A 15,188-nucleotide genomic window follows, 5' to 3' on the forward strand; every position below is an offset into this window, starting at 1 on the left:
ATAATAAGAAATGTTTCTTGAGCAGCAAATCAGCATATAAGAATGATTTCTGAATGATCATGTGACTCTGAAGACTGGAGTAATGATGCTGAAAATTCAACTTTGCCATCACAGGAATGAATCGCCATTTACAATATATTAAACTAGAAAAGAGCCATTTTAATTGTAATAGTATTTAATTATATTACCCTAAACCTACTGACCCCAAACAGCTCTCTTATTCATGTTTCTAGAAACCAGAATATTTGTTTAGATGGGTTATGAAAGTAGATTACAGTATATATATATTCAGAATATCCAAACAGCCTAAATTCTGATTAATGTAAGAATATTCTTACTCATGTACAGCAAGCGCAGTCATTTTTACTTGTGGATTTGGAAATTATTCGAGTTTGAAAAGTGTTAACGGCTCTGTACCCAACAGTGCATCATGCAGGCAATGCCGTGGGCTGAAAGAGTTTACATTCAGAGTAGTATTTTAAGATGGACTCCTGCAAGTAAGTGACCTACTTTTTTCTTTAGTTGGAGAGGCCTTGATCATTACAGTGTGACAGAGGAATCGTAGTTTTATGCAGCACGACTGGATGAATAATAACCCTGACTGAGCGCGTACAGTCTTTTTACGGCCCATGCATGACTCGCATTTATTGTTGGAGAAAACCAACATCCAATTTATTCAAATGTAACAGTATTTTTCCATCAAAACAGCTCCCAAAAGATCTGCATTCCAAGTATTCATCAGATAAAACCTTTGTGATATCATTCTGAATTTTGATCTTGCTTTGACAGCCCATCTCATGTTAAGAATACTCACTGCCCGTGCAGCCATTGTTACAGCAATGCCCGTGACAAAGGTCAGGTAATACCCCGGGTAAAGTCCGTGCCAGATGGCTGAGAGGAGGAATGTGGCCGCGGTGGGATTGTACGGGCAGCGCTCATAACAAACCCTGCGGAGACAAAACAACAAAAGCTTGTTTCTGAGATTTCAGGAAGAAGACATGCTCGGGTCAAGATACTTCTGGTTTGCGGCATTCACCTTTTTAACCAAAGGGCTGTCTGAATGTTCCAGTTATCCAAGAACATCTTGAAGCTGGTGGCGAACTGTTGAGGACATAAGGAAAAAGATGATATATTAGGGTTCAGGTCGAGTGAGAAGACCAACCTGGAAGTAACAATATATCGTGTCACAATATATACCGCAATACAAAAATGCAACATGTATCGTGGATAGTGACAATATGTATTGTGAATAGTTCACCCAAAATAAAATTTCTATGTGAGGAAAAAATTCAAATTTACAGAGTTTTAATGTCAGTACTACATTAAACTATAATGTTGAATATAATGTATAATAATGCAATGGGGGAATATCTGTGGGTCCTGATAATGCTAAATGTCTTATGTTAGTAGTAAAAAGTGGCCTACATTATTTTAAATATGTCTATTCAATGCAAGCATAAATAATTCTGTATTTTCAGCTTCAGAATCATGATTATTTTTATTCTGGTGTCACCATCAGGACGTGCATTATGTTACTAGCACCAAGTCCAAGCCTATTCATTTACATCCACAATGTAATACCAAATTTAGAATTTTAATCAACAGTACCTTTTCTGTTAACCTTTTATATCATATGTCTTGGAGTATCGCAATAATATCGTATCGTGAGTTTAGTATTGTGATATGTATCGAATTGTGACATGAGGGTTTTGTAACACCCCTAGAAGTAGCATGTTCTGTCTGTCTCATACCTCAATGTGAAGTATTCTTAAATTTGATATTCTGTCCCATTTTGGGGTGCCATCTGTGTTATATCCATTAAATCCAAAGCCAGCTGCATTGTTGATGGCATCGGCTGTAAAAGAGTAAAAGAATTTAGTAGAAACACTATCTCAGAGTGAAGATGGTGTTTTTGTTCACAAAGCAGCAGAATTTGGTTATCAGTCCTGTAGGCTACGTTCACACTGTCAGTTTTTGGGATTGAAAACCGCATTTACTTACAGGTGTGAGTCTCGAAATGTCCCGTTCAAACAGGAACTTTCAGTAGCGTCTCGAATACTGTCAGTGTGAACTTGCAATGGGAGTCAAGCCCGTATTCTCTTACCCGTAACGTCCATAAAACTGAAAAGTCTTATCACTTTTGACACGACAAGAGTTCAAATGATCTGCGAATTCATCCGTCAAATCTTGAGCTTTTATAACTGGGTTGAGAGAAGAGCATTTGAGATGCGCGAAGAGCACGGACGGGAGCAGCTCTGGTGGAGAACAGTGACTGGATGTAAAACCTTCAAAATGACACACAGCTTATATCTCCATCACTGTAAGTTACCGAAACCACACATGAAAACCCGCAACACATGGTAGACATGCGTTTGGTAGACAACGTGACGGACAAGTAGTTGTCCAGTCTGGTCCCGTTCACACAGCGTGGGTTTTCGGGAATGTGGCTGTGAGTCCTGAAAATGTACAGGTGTGAATTCGGTTACAGAATGTGATTGTCACTCCTGTAAATAACTGACCTGTGTGAACGTAACCGCATTAAGGACTCAAACACACAACCGTATTCTGTTACTGTGTGAACGTATAATTACTGATGAGAATGCAGGCTTGACTCCCTTTGCACGTTCATTCAGATAGTATTCTGTAAGTTGCTGTGTGAACGGGACATTTTGAGACTTGCAATTGTCAATCCCAAAAACTGACAATGTGAATGAATTATCCAATTAGAAACAAGGCAACAATTCAGAAAAAACACCCTTTATGAACACAAGAGGGCAGTGTGACGCTGCCTTGAACATGGTCTATGTGCTGCGTTGATATACGTTTATACGGTTTGTTTTAAAATGAGAAAAAGTATTATGCATTATGCAACAATAAAAAGATAATTTTATAACAGTAATGTTGTCACATGACCTCATTAAAAGTATGATTTTTTTTAATTATATACATAAGAAGAGCACATTGCCCATCTGTCCTACTCACCTAACGTCCATACAAAGTAGTACTTGGGGCGTAAAGCCAACATGGAGATGTAGAGGTACAAGACCTGGATGTAGAAGGGGTTAGAGGCCATGAAGGTGTCATCGATGACACGATCTGTAGGGCAGGCGGTGTAGATCACCAAATAAACCATTAGGGACAGAACACAGGTGCACAGTTTCTGGATCACGTCCCGCTAGAACAACAAAACAAACCATTGCAGAGAGTCAGGACACTACAATCTATGAAACGGTCCTCAAAAAGCCACTGAATAGTGCCAAAGTTGTGCCACAGTAGTTTACATCGTTTAAAAAGCCATTGAAAAGTTTAAAATACAGATACGCTACCGTTCAAAAAGTTTGGGGTCAGGAAGATGGATTATGTTTTTGAAAGTGTATGCTCCCTCGTATGCTCACCAAGGCAGCATTTGTTTGATAAAAACACAGTAAAAAAAAAAAAAAAAACGTAATATTCTGAAATATTATTACAATATATAATAACAGTTTTCTTTTTGAATAAATATTTTTTCCCCAAATGTTCCTGTGATGGCAAAGCTGATTTGTTTTCAATCTTCAGTGTCACATGATTCTTCAGTAACAATTCTAATATGCTTATTTGGTGCTCAAGAAATAGTTCTAATTATCATCAATGTTGAAAACAGTTGTGCTACTTTTTGTGGAAACCAAGATTTTTTCAAGATTCTTTGATGAATAGAAAGTAAAAAAAAGCATTTATTTGAAATAGAAATCTTTTGTAACATAACTGTCTTTACTATCACTGATGATGATTTATTGCATCTTTGAGGAATCCATCTTTAACTGACCCCAAACATTTGAGCTGTAGTGCGTTATAGAAAACTGGCCTTTTTAACCTTACATAATTTCTTTCTTTTTTATTATGTGACTATAAACATCAATCTCATTGTGACAACCTACCCCATATAGTGTGAATGTTCAATAGTTTTTCGTACCCAAGTCTTTAAGATGTGTCTTCACGATCATGACAAAATTACAACTCATTTTACTTTGCAATGATCTTATCATTGAAGAGCAGAAAGATCTAGATGGTGAATTATACAGCAGAGTCTGTGCGACAGGAAATTCATTTGTGAACGGAACTTCCTCAGGCTCTTGTGAAACATGCGAGAGAACTGAATCAACAAATGTTGTTGATCTTTGTCTTTTAAGAATGAAAACCACTATTCAATGAGGTCTGAAGCTTTTACTGGAGAAGTCCATTCAACTAAAACCATTGTGAAGCTCCTAAGGAAGAATGGCATATAAAAGCAATGTTCATCTCCAGAACTACAGTCAAAACAAACTCTCCCCTCAGCAAAGCCTGAGTAATATGAGCTCCTGTATAAGAAGATTCTCACTGATTTAAATGACAAAAAAACAAACTCCATAAGACAACAGAAAAAGCCACTCCAATAGGGTTGTTTTTAGCATACAGTACAATGAATTTCAGTTTATGTCAATTTAAATCAAAAGTCTTGTCAGTGAACCTCATTGTCTTCATTGTCCACACCAAAGTAACACCTCACTCAAAAAGCATTTTCCGTGTAAGGACTGCAAAACTGGTTCTGTCACATCATCGGTTTCTACCTGGCCATTATATTCCTTCAGATTTGCCATGTATAACTTGGGGTTTGTGTTGTGTTTGAGATTATATATATATATATATGTGTATGCATGTATGCATGTATTTATATGCATGTATTTATATGTATATATAACAGCCCAAATGTGATCAAGACTACTAAGAGATGTCTTTAGTGTGCAGCTCTGATTCAGTCACCAGAGGGAGCAAGAGAACTGAGTCATTACACTACCTTAGGTGAAGGGTCATTCTGCTTGATTTTCCCGTTCACTTTGCCGTTTGACTCCAGGTGCTTGGGCTCGTAGCAATGGCCTTCTATAAAGGCTATGTAATCATTATAGGAGCAGGTCGGGCCGGCCAGGATCCCCATAAAGTTACAGTTATAACTCAGATACTCCAGCAGACTGGGCATCTTCCTGTACAGAAAACACAAGGACAGAACAACAATAATCACCACATGAAGTGAACTAAGTTACAAAGCACACCCAATGTCAAATACCAAAACATGATTTGCTCTGTAGGAGAGATAATAATGAAAAAGGACAAAATTTTAACATATTAATGTTATTAGTATAATGTTTTTTTATACATATATATTTAAGCAAGCAAGGAATGTTAAAAATACATTTAATGTTAAGGCCATTAATTAGTTTATGAACATTTACATTTATGCACTTGGCAGACATTTTATCCAAAGCGACTTACATTGCATTTCAAGGTACACATTTACATTCTTATCAGTTCTTGCTTTCCCTGGGAATCGAACCCATGACCTTGGCGTTGCAAGCGCCAACGCTCTTCAGTTTATGAAGGCTAAGGGATCATGGGAAGCGGCTCTGAAACTGTAGCTTCCCAACAAGCTACAAGTTAAACTTACAAGTTAAGCAACCTTTTTGAAAAAGCTGCGCTACAAGCTAGAAACTATTAACAGTTTCAAGCACCAAAACGGTACGAAAATGACATCAAAATTATTTTGTAATGAGGTTATTTACATAGTGATATATTTTAAATGACATTTTTTAAATATTACATATGATATGACAAATACAAATAAAATAAGACAAATTAAATAAAAATATAAAATGGCAAATACATTAAAACTAAATAAATAATATGTATATATTTTTGCAATATTTTGTATTTCTTATCTGGTACAAAATCTGAAATGAAATCTCAGCATTAAAAACAGATAAATGTATAATTAAATAAAATGAGAAAATTCCCTATTTTACATAAAAGCTAAAAACTAGTGATGAATCACAGTCTCTCACTGAATGTTTCACTACAAAAAAAAAAAATGCCACAATGAGGAACTCTGGGACTCTCTGGATAAATTTCTTGTTTTTAACCAACAAATGTTGCTAACATTAATCTGACACATTTGTCATGAACAGTCAAGTAGCATTTTGCCACACTGTGCTTAACTCTTTTAAAACAGCTGAATAACAATTTAATAAAATGATATATAAGAGTTTTACAGTAAGATTACAGGAATTTGATTTGATTCCTAAGGTCTCAGTGTTTGTAGAAAACTGTGTCATGTTTGAACAAGAATGCAACTCAACCAGTATGTAAACATTGACATATTGGTTAACATGGCTCTGGTACAAACATTGTTCAAAACTGCACTCATTAACTGTAGGGTGTGACTTCCGAAAGCTCAGAATCCTGACGACTTCCTGTGTGGAAATCGGCTCACATGATCCGGCGGGAATGTTCAGTTGCTTGGCAACAGCCTTCAGGGCCTGATTGTAAATGATTCTTCAAGTGCTATGCTGCTATTTGGGCAATGCAGAGCCATATTACACTCAAAATGATTGTTATTAAACAATGCTGTGCACTCTCTAAAGGGGACTAACAAGCATTTGATCAGTAAGAAGGACGTTATATCTTGAATCTGTCTCAATTTTTCTGCCATGATTAGAAGACAAATATTTACTTCTAAAATGTTGCATGCATATATGCAAATACATAGAAACACACGTTGAATACGTGAGATATATCTATCTATCTATGTATCTATGTATCTATGTATGTATCTATGTATCTATGTATCTATGTATGTATGTATGTATGTATGTATGTATGTATGTATGTATGTACAGTGCTATGCATAAGTTTAGGCAACCATGCTAAAGTTGACTAAAAAGAGGAATAAAAAATCATATTTTGCAAATTTAACTTAATGCCTTATTTTAAAAAATTAGGAAAAATCCAACCTTTAAGGACACCAATTTTCTTTGTGAATGAATAATGTATCGTAAATAAATAAATGTTCTTCCTTAAAAAACAGGGTGCATAAGTTTGGGCACCACTATGTTAAATTCCCATAGAGGCAGGCAGATTTTTATTTTTAAGTATTTTTTTTTTTTTTTTTTTTAGGATACTATGCATCCTGATAAAGTTCCCTTGGCCTTTGGAATTAAAATAGCCCCACATCATCACATAGCCTTCACCATACCTAGAGATTGGCATGGAGTACTTTCCATAAGATCATCTCTCAATGCAAATCAAACTAGCTATTAGGCTAACTGAAATAAAACCATGCCAATCTCTAGGTATGGTGAAGGCTATGTGATGATGTGGGGCTATTTTAATTCCAAAGGCCAAGGGAACTTTATCAGGATGCATAGTATCCTAAAAAAAAAAAAAAAAAAAAATACTTAAAAATAAAAATCTGCCTGCCTCTATGGGAATTTAACATAGTGGTGCCCAAACTTATGCACCCTGTTTTTTAAGGAAGAACATTTATTTATTTACGATACATTATTCATTCACAAAGAAAATTGGTGTCCTTAAAGGTTGGATTTTTCCTAATTTTTTAAAATAAGGCATTAAGTTAAATTTGCAAAATATGATTTTTTATTCCTCTTTTTAGTCAACTTTAGCATGGTTGCCTAAACTTATGCATAGCACTGTATGTATGTATGTATGTATGTATGTATGTATGTATGTATGTATGTATGTATGTATGTATGTATGTATGTATGTATGTATCTATCTATCTATCTATCTATCTATCTATCTATACATATATATGATGATGATGATGATGATGATGATGATGATGATGAAATGTGATGTTGCCTATAGAATGCAGTTAGAATGCCCCTAAAATTCAAGATATCAGGGCAAAAATACCTCTCTATGAGTTTTTGTCTCATATTTATATCATGATATAGTTAAGCAATATCACACGAGTAACAAGCGCAACATCACACGGGTGCTGTTTTTGTCCCGAATAGCTAATAGTGCAAATGTGATTGTTTCAAATGTGATGATTTTTATTATATACAGTTCAATAAATGAGAAGTTAATATTGTGTTATATTTTAGACACAATATTACTGCTTTTGCTCAATGTTGCCAACAAAAATACTACCTATAAATGTAGTATGCCCGAGCAACTCACAGCGCTGCTCCGTTTCTGAATGAATCCACGTTTTGAGCGAATCATTTGGGTGAACCAATGATTCAATGCCCCATTCATAGAGAGCTACTTCACTTCCTAAATAAATCAGCCATTTGAATGAATGAATGAATGACTGACTGAATTGTTTACTCATTTCGACATTTAACCGCCACCTACTGGCAGTTTTAGTTTCTTAACTAGAGTATCATTTAATTAAAGAAATGTATATTTCCATATTAATAAAAAACCCATTAAAGGGATTTCACTCAAAAATGAAAATTCTGTCATCATTTACTCACCCTCACGGCCGTTGAAGCCTAAAAGTTTGTGTAATAAATTCTATGTTGAATCAAATAAAACATTTCTTTTTTTATATAAAGCTACTTCTTGTATTGTCTATTTGATGCTTTTCTCATTTAACACAATAATGACATTTTGGGGGGAAATGTATGTGCGATTAATTCGATTATTAATCGCCACATCGTGTTATCAATTAGATTACATGTACATACATGTATATACACCTTTTGACTGTTGTCAGTGTGGGTTTGAAGTTGATTTTCTTTCAAAAGAAGCAGAAAGTAAATGAGTGACCTCATCCCAACCACAAACATACCTTTCACACATACCTGACAGCAAGATACTTTTGATTGGGCTTTAGGTGCTCCTCCCTCTTCATCAAGCCTGTGGGAAAAGCACACAAACACAGGCCCAAACTCATCAGACACATTCTCACAAGACACTGTAATTTAGAAACATTCAGAAGTCGAGAAACAGATATGACAAATACTGTTCTGTTTGATTATAATGCAGCAGTACTGCAGCAGTGTGTGTGTTTGGGGTGTTTGAGGCCAGAGGGTTCCTGTGGTTCACACTGACCTGCAGAAACAGCAGTTATACTCTGATACAGCAAATATGTGTGAATGAAACCCACGTGACGATGCAGAATCACACGCGCTCACCAAGTACAAACAGAGACGAAATCACGTAGCTGTGCTTACACGTTCAGCGTTTTAAAAATTACATGTCAGATACAAAACTGTTTTATTATACAGGCTTAGTGAGAGCAAACTGATTGCAGTTTATTTAAATCTTTAGCGTCCACCCCACTGATTAAAATGCGAATAATTGCAAACAAGCAATGAAAAATGAATCGAAACTCGGCGTGTAGGCTAGTAGCAAGCTCTTGCGTGCCATCTGAACTCTTGTTTTGGGTTGGTACATAGATCATCTTCTGCACTTTTTACAGTTGTGGCGTTAGCAAACAATGTTTCATGACCTCGCGCGCCCCTGGAGAGTGGATCACCTGTGACTGACTGTATTCGTCGTCTGACTGCATGCACCAAACCATGACATCCGTGCAGTGACGACGGGACAAATATATGTACCGTTACACCCCTAATACACACACACACACACACACACACAAATACACACACACACTACCGTTGACTGTAGACATTGATTAAGAGTCTATGGGCAGTGATGTTGTGTTTTGAAGCACTGAGCTGCTCTGCTCCAGCCTGGAGCGGTGAAGTCTCTCGGGTTAGTGAAGAAAAGAGATCAAGCCATTCTTCATTCATCTCTGTCGATGCACTGACAACTAGATTAGTCACCCTATCAGCTTCTGCAGGTTTTAATGGCTGCTGGGAATTGCATAACCAACAGCAGCATGTCATGTACACAGACACAATTCCACTCTTCTTCCTTCAGCAAATGCGACAGAATCAACAACACCTCATGATATTTGTTCACCGGGCAGCACTCTCACGTTCTACACAGACCCATTGAAACACACTAGTATTAATAGCACAACGAACTGAATTACATTACAGCAGAACCATGGCCTAGTTGTTAGCACAATAGCTACAGACACATTGACACATGCTGCTAATGCAGGAGACTCGGGTTTGAATCAGTTAGAGTGCCTACAGGGATGACGTATTTTTGTAGGCCAAAATCTGGAAATGAGTCAGCATTATTAAGAATAATTAAACTTTAGTCTAGCACAAGTCAAAGATCATTTGCCAAATTATCAGAGTGCCACGTTTTTAGTCTGAGTTCAGTTCTCCCTAAAGTGGTGGAGGGAGGAGATGATTGCATAACTTCATTAAAGCACATGGATTAATATGTCATGTGTGTTGTCTGCAGTGGAGCAGGGCAAGTCATGCGGAGGCCGCTCAGAAGTGCTGGGCTGCAGTTTCGGCCAGGCCAGCTGTTCTGTGAGCAACTGCTTCATAGAAACGGGATGTGCTCTCTTAATCTTCCCAAAAACCCTGTTAAAGAAAATGACTGATGCCACTTCTGTTTGACTCTAAAAGTGACTCGGGTCACATATCACAGCGATTAGCTCTGTAGCTCTGTGGATGACTAAGTATGTAAAAACTATGCTGGGAAGGCGTGCAATCTAGTTTGCTTATCAGTCGCATTGTTTGCATGAGAGATTTGCCGGTCGTTGATAAAACTAGAGTGGTTTCTCTTGGGTTCATGCCATCATGCTTCCTCTGCCGCTCATTCCTGTGTGCTTAAAGGGATAGTTCACCCAAATAATGAAAAATCAGTCAATGTTTACTGATGTCAATCCAAACCCTTTTCTTCTGTGGAACACAAAAGAAGATATTTGCAAGAAAGTCAAAGCTGCTCTTTTTCATCCAATGAAATTGAATGGTGACCAGGGGCTGACAAGTTACAAAAATTACAAAAAATACCACATAACTGACTGACACATACACTATTTTCAAATCTCAGACCAAAAAAAAAAACAAAGACATTTGCCAACCTTTGGGATCAGCAAGTGCACTGTGAACTAACATGAACAAGCTCTATTTTTTATTAACTAATGTTAACAAAGATTAAAAATTACAAATGTATTGCTCATTGTAAGTTAATGTTAGTTAATACACTAATGTTATTGAAGTCTTTTATGCTCACCAAGGCTGCATTTATTTGATCAAAAATTTCAGTATTTCTTTTATTATTTTATTATTAGATTATTACAATTTAAAGTAACGTTTTTCTATTTTTATATATTTTTAAATAATTTATTCCTGTGATGGCAAAGCTGAATTCTCACCATCATTACTCCAGTCTTCAGTGTCACATGATCCTCAAAAAAAGAAAATTCCAAAACATTAATTTCTTAACTTTTGAACGATACTGTATATTCAAATATGGTGTGTCAAAATGACAGAATTTTCATTTTGGATGAACGGTCTCTTTCACAAACTCAGAGGAAGTTAAAATCACCTTCATTGTCCTTTATCAATGATCCAGATCATGCAAAAATGATGTGGTGATGCAGCACAATTAGTATCTCATTAAACAGATTTCACCAAGCTGCATAATAAGCGATATAGTGTGTTGGATGAGGTAAGTGTGGTCTGTGAAGCGCAACATCCAGCTGGCATCCCTAACCACTTTGGCCCACACACTAGAGTGCAGAGCCAGCAATGGTACAAATCAATGGCATACGAGGACGTGGTGTAGCAGCAGGGTTTAACAGCCCTTATGTAATTCCTAGAGCCTCTAACATGGGCATAGACAGAAACAATAGAGCTGTAGAAAGATTTCAGGTAAAAAAAATCATGCCAGTTATTCACTATCGAGGCTTTGCAACCATGAAGATGAGAATGGGATTAATAAAACTGTTACAAACCATCGTGAATCTCAAACGCCAAACTTGTGATCTTCTGTGTGATGACCATCATGGGCCTGGAGAAAGAGGGAAAAAAGGAAAGTGTATGTGAGATCCTGTTTACACCTGAAATTGAGTCTGTTGGATCCACATGTACGTGAGAGCTTCCACTTCTATCAAACCAAGCTATTCGACATTTATTATTAAACAGCTGTATTGACCACATCTTCGCACAGTTTCTCAAGGGTTGAGTTCACCTTGGTGTAAATAATTCTGATCCGCTTTGATCCTGAGGTAAAACTAGTACCGAATCATTCTGAGGGTGCATGTAGACGCACCGGTGTGTATATAGTAACATGTTGTATACGGTTTTAAGACTGTGTATTTGATCTCCCTCATCTGAATTTGAATGAGCATAGACATTTCAAAATAAGAGTCCCGGACTATTTCGGGCTCGTTTATAAATAAAAGTCACGCAGTGTGTCCAATTTCCACCCAGTTATTATTTGGTTACACAAACTGTAATTTAATTTAATTTTCATTTAATTTAAAGTAAACTATTTTAGCTTCTGTCTGTGATGCCCTGTCACAGGAAGGAAAGACTAAGAACTATATTTGAGGCATGTTATTAAATATATAGATTTTACTAGTCTATATCACTAGTCTATATCACTTTACTAATCTATATATCACCTATATAGAACAAACTATATCAGTGTTAATATAGTTAACAAAAACTTGAAATAAATAAATGTTAACTGACATAAAATAAAATATGAAAAAAAGTTTCATTAGGCCTAACCTGATGTACCAAACTAAAACTGAGATAAAAATTAATAAAAACTAGACATTTAAAAAAAAGAAAAACTAAAAAAAAAAGAAGACAGATTTACTAATTACTAAAACTTAACTAAAACTAAAATGAAAGCAGAATTAAATTGAATTATATTATATTATATATTTATTATATTAGAATTGTATTATAGTTTCAGTAATTATATAAATTATACACTACCGTTTTGGGTAATTTTGGGTAGTTAAAGTTTATAATTGTTTTTGAAAGAAGTCTCTTATGCTCACCAATGTATTTATTTGATCAAAAATACAATAAAACAGTAATGTTTTTGTAATTTAAAATAGCTGTTTTCTACTTTTGTGGATTTACTTTTTTTTTTTTTTTTTTTTCAGGATTCAAAAGGACAGCATTTACTTAAAATAGAAAAGTCTTTACTGTCACTTTTGATTAATTTAATCAATTTCGTACTTGCGGAATAAAAGCTTTCTTTTTTTTCCCCTTTTCAGTTAGCAAACATGTTTTCACTCAGTTTTCATTAATGATAATGATTCCAGTGCAAAAATAACTTACCCAGTGAAGTCAGCTGAGTACATGCCATAGTCAAACACAAAGATTCTGGTGACCTGGCAGAAACTGAGATATCCCAGCGTAACCACAAAGCAGTATCTAAGGAGAGGAAGGCAAACGAGGGGAAAAGTTGAAAAAAAGAAAAAGGCTATATTTGGTAAAACATACCACATGCATACTAGGCCTACTTCATTTCAGCAGTGTGTAAATTGTGGGCACTATGCAAATGTTATGTATGCAAAAAGTGCAGTATACATAAACCACACAGTGTGAAAATACTGTACCCCACAATGCAATGCACTAAATTATCCTTCCATTTCCTGCATGACAAATAATTTTAATATTGGCTTACTTTTGGCAGTCTAAACAAATGAGTCATTTTTATAGAAGACTGAGTTAAAATTAGAAAAATAACTGATTTAATTTAATTTATGAGATTAGAAATGGACGTCTCTCACTGAATTAAACGTAATTAGGTCGTTTTCTGTTTGAAATGTTTATCGTTGTAAAACTAATTTACATCTATTTTTAAGTATATTCGGTGCAATATTCAGTAAATGGCAAATTCACTGCATCATCCGAGTAGACCAATAATTTTCATTGGAAAGACATTGTCCAATTACAAACATTTCTTATGGTTCAATTATGTCCTTACTATATACTGCTTTGATTCATTTACTTAATTTAATAAAAAGACAAAGAGAACAACAAAATTCCATTAGTATTTTTCTCTTATTTTGTTGGTTAATTTCAATTTAGCAATTGGCGCCATTATCTTAAAATAGCCCGAGCCCCCACTTTGCCGCAAATAGCTCACATCTAATATCTGATATCATACAAGCTAATTCATCCAAGTTATTTGCATACTACAACAAATTTGTGAGTGGAGAGAGTGATCAAGGCTTCTCAATTACATCGCTGCCTAAAGCGGTATGTTAGAAGAACAACACTATCAGACTCGTGCCATAACTTCAACTCGGCTTATTAACATCCTCCCACAATCAGATCTTTTATGCAGCATATTAAGCATCAAAAACAGCCACTGAAAGTGATCAAAGACCCACTGATGTTCAGCAGGGCCTCAGTTTGAGGCAAAAGCCTTTGAATTTGCTCCCACTATCAACCGCACACAGCTGCAGAACGTTTGGTATGCTACATTCAGGTTTCTGACTCAGGCAGCCAAGTCCCTCGATTCCTCAGCAGGAAACAGTGGGCAAATTCTTGGCAATGTAGTTTCTGTCTTTGCCTCAAACAAAGCCGGTTTAACATGTCTACAGTCCCACTCGCAGTATTCAGAGGCGGTGCCTGCTCTGTCTCAACACTAGGCCCTTCATCAGAGCTCTGAGCAGCACTGTGTGTACTATGAAGACCTTCTTCTGTTTAAGCATTCTGTAGGATGATTGTGTGGAGGTTGCCTTCTAGTTGCATAGGGAACATTGTACAGTTAGAAGATGGGCTGTGATTTTCAACGTAGAACGCCATACATGTCTGAATGGTATACCATTTTTAGTGGATTTTCTAAGTGTGCATCCTTGAATGCTTTTTTGTTCAGCTAATACTGACCACAACCGCAAAACAAAAAGATGTTTTCTATCAACTTGTTCAATAATAATGAATTTTAAGATGATAACGCTAACATGCAAACGAGTGTTTACATCCTACAAAATTATGGCTGTTTTACTACATGCGCAAAATATGCAAATTCAGATGTAGCCTAGGCTGTCATTTGGAAAAGTCTTGATATTGATGTAAGAAACATTAAATATACAATCCTAAAAAAAATCTATTATTTAAAAGGGACCTATTATGGATGCCCCTTTTCAGAGTCTTGATTTTGTTTTTGGGGTCTACAAGAATAGTTTATTCACACATTATTTTTCACATATTTTACATTGTTGCAGCACCTTTCTTCCCAGCTTATCAGTAGCTATGTTTCAATCCACATATTTTATGCGCATTTTGAGATATCGCATCAAAAATTGCTGGATGGAAATGCCAAGATGAGCATAAATGTGCATAAAAAAAAAAAACATGCACATAAACTACGATGGAAACACATTTACCGAATAAATTCCACGATGCGCATAAAAAAAAAAAAGTGACTTTGCGCGATGGGACGACATAACTGGACTAACCAGCAGAACGATCCTTTTGCACAGCATCTGAAATGCATTTTGGTTGTTTTGAAATGCCTGAGCAAAG

The 15,188-nt window shown here is 35.9% G+C and overlaps 1 protein-coding gene across 1 annotated transcript in view; it reads right to left on the bottom strand.

Annotated features, from left to right (window-relative positions):
• mboat2a (membrane bound O-acyltransferase domain containing 2a) overlaps window positions 1-15,188 on the bottom strand; it is a 56,294-nt gene that overhangs the window by 2,437 nt on the left and 38,669 nt on the right. Inside the window, exons 4-11 of the mRNA XM_084392555.1 lie at window positions 12,990-13,085; window positions 11,645-11,700; window positions 8,619-8,673; window positions 4,811-4,994; window positions 2,983-3,175; window positions 1,752-1,855; window positions 1,037-1,101; window positions 815-947 (exon numbers count right to left, since the gene is read on the bottom strand). Of these exons, the coding sequence (XP_084248681.1) occupies window positions 815-947; window positions 1,037-1,101; window positions 1,752-1,855; window positions 2,983-3,175; window positions 4,811-4,994; window positions 8,619-8,673; window positions 11,645-11,700; window positions 12,990-13,085 (886 nt within the window). The remainder of the gene's footprint in view (window positions 1-814; window positions 948-1,036; window positions 1,102-1,751; window positions 1,856-2,982; window positions 3,176-4,810; window positions 4,995-8,618; window positions 8,674-11,644; window positions 11,701-12,989; window positions 13,086-15,188) is intronic.

Source organism: Rutilus rutilus (genome assembly GCF_951802725.1).
Source record: "Rutilus rutilus genome assembly, chromosome: 21".
NCBI lineage: Eukaryota > Metazoa > Chordata > Actinopteri > Cypriniformes > Leuciscidae > Rutilus > Rutilus rutilus.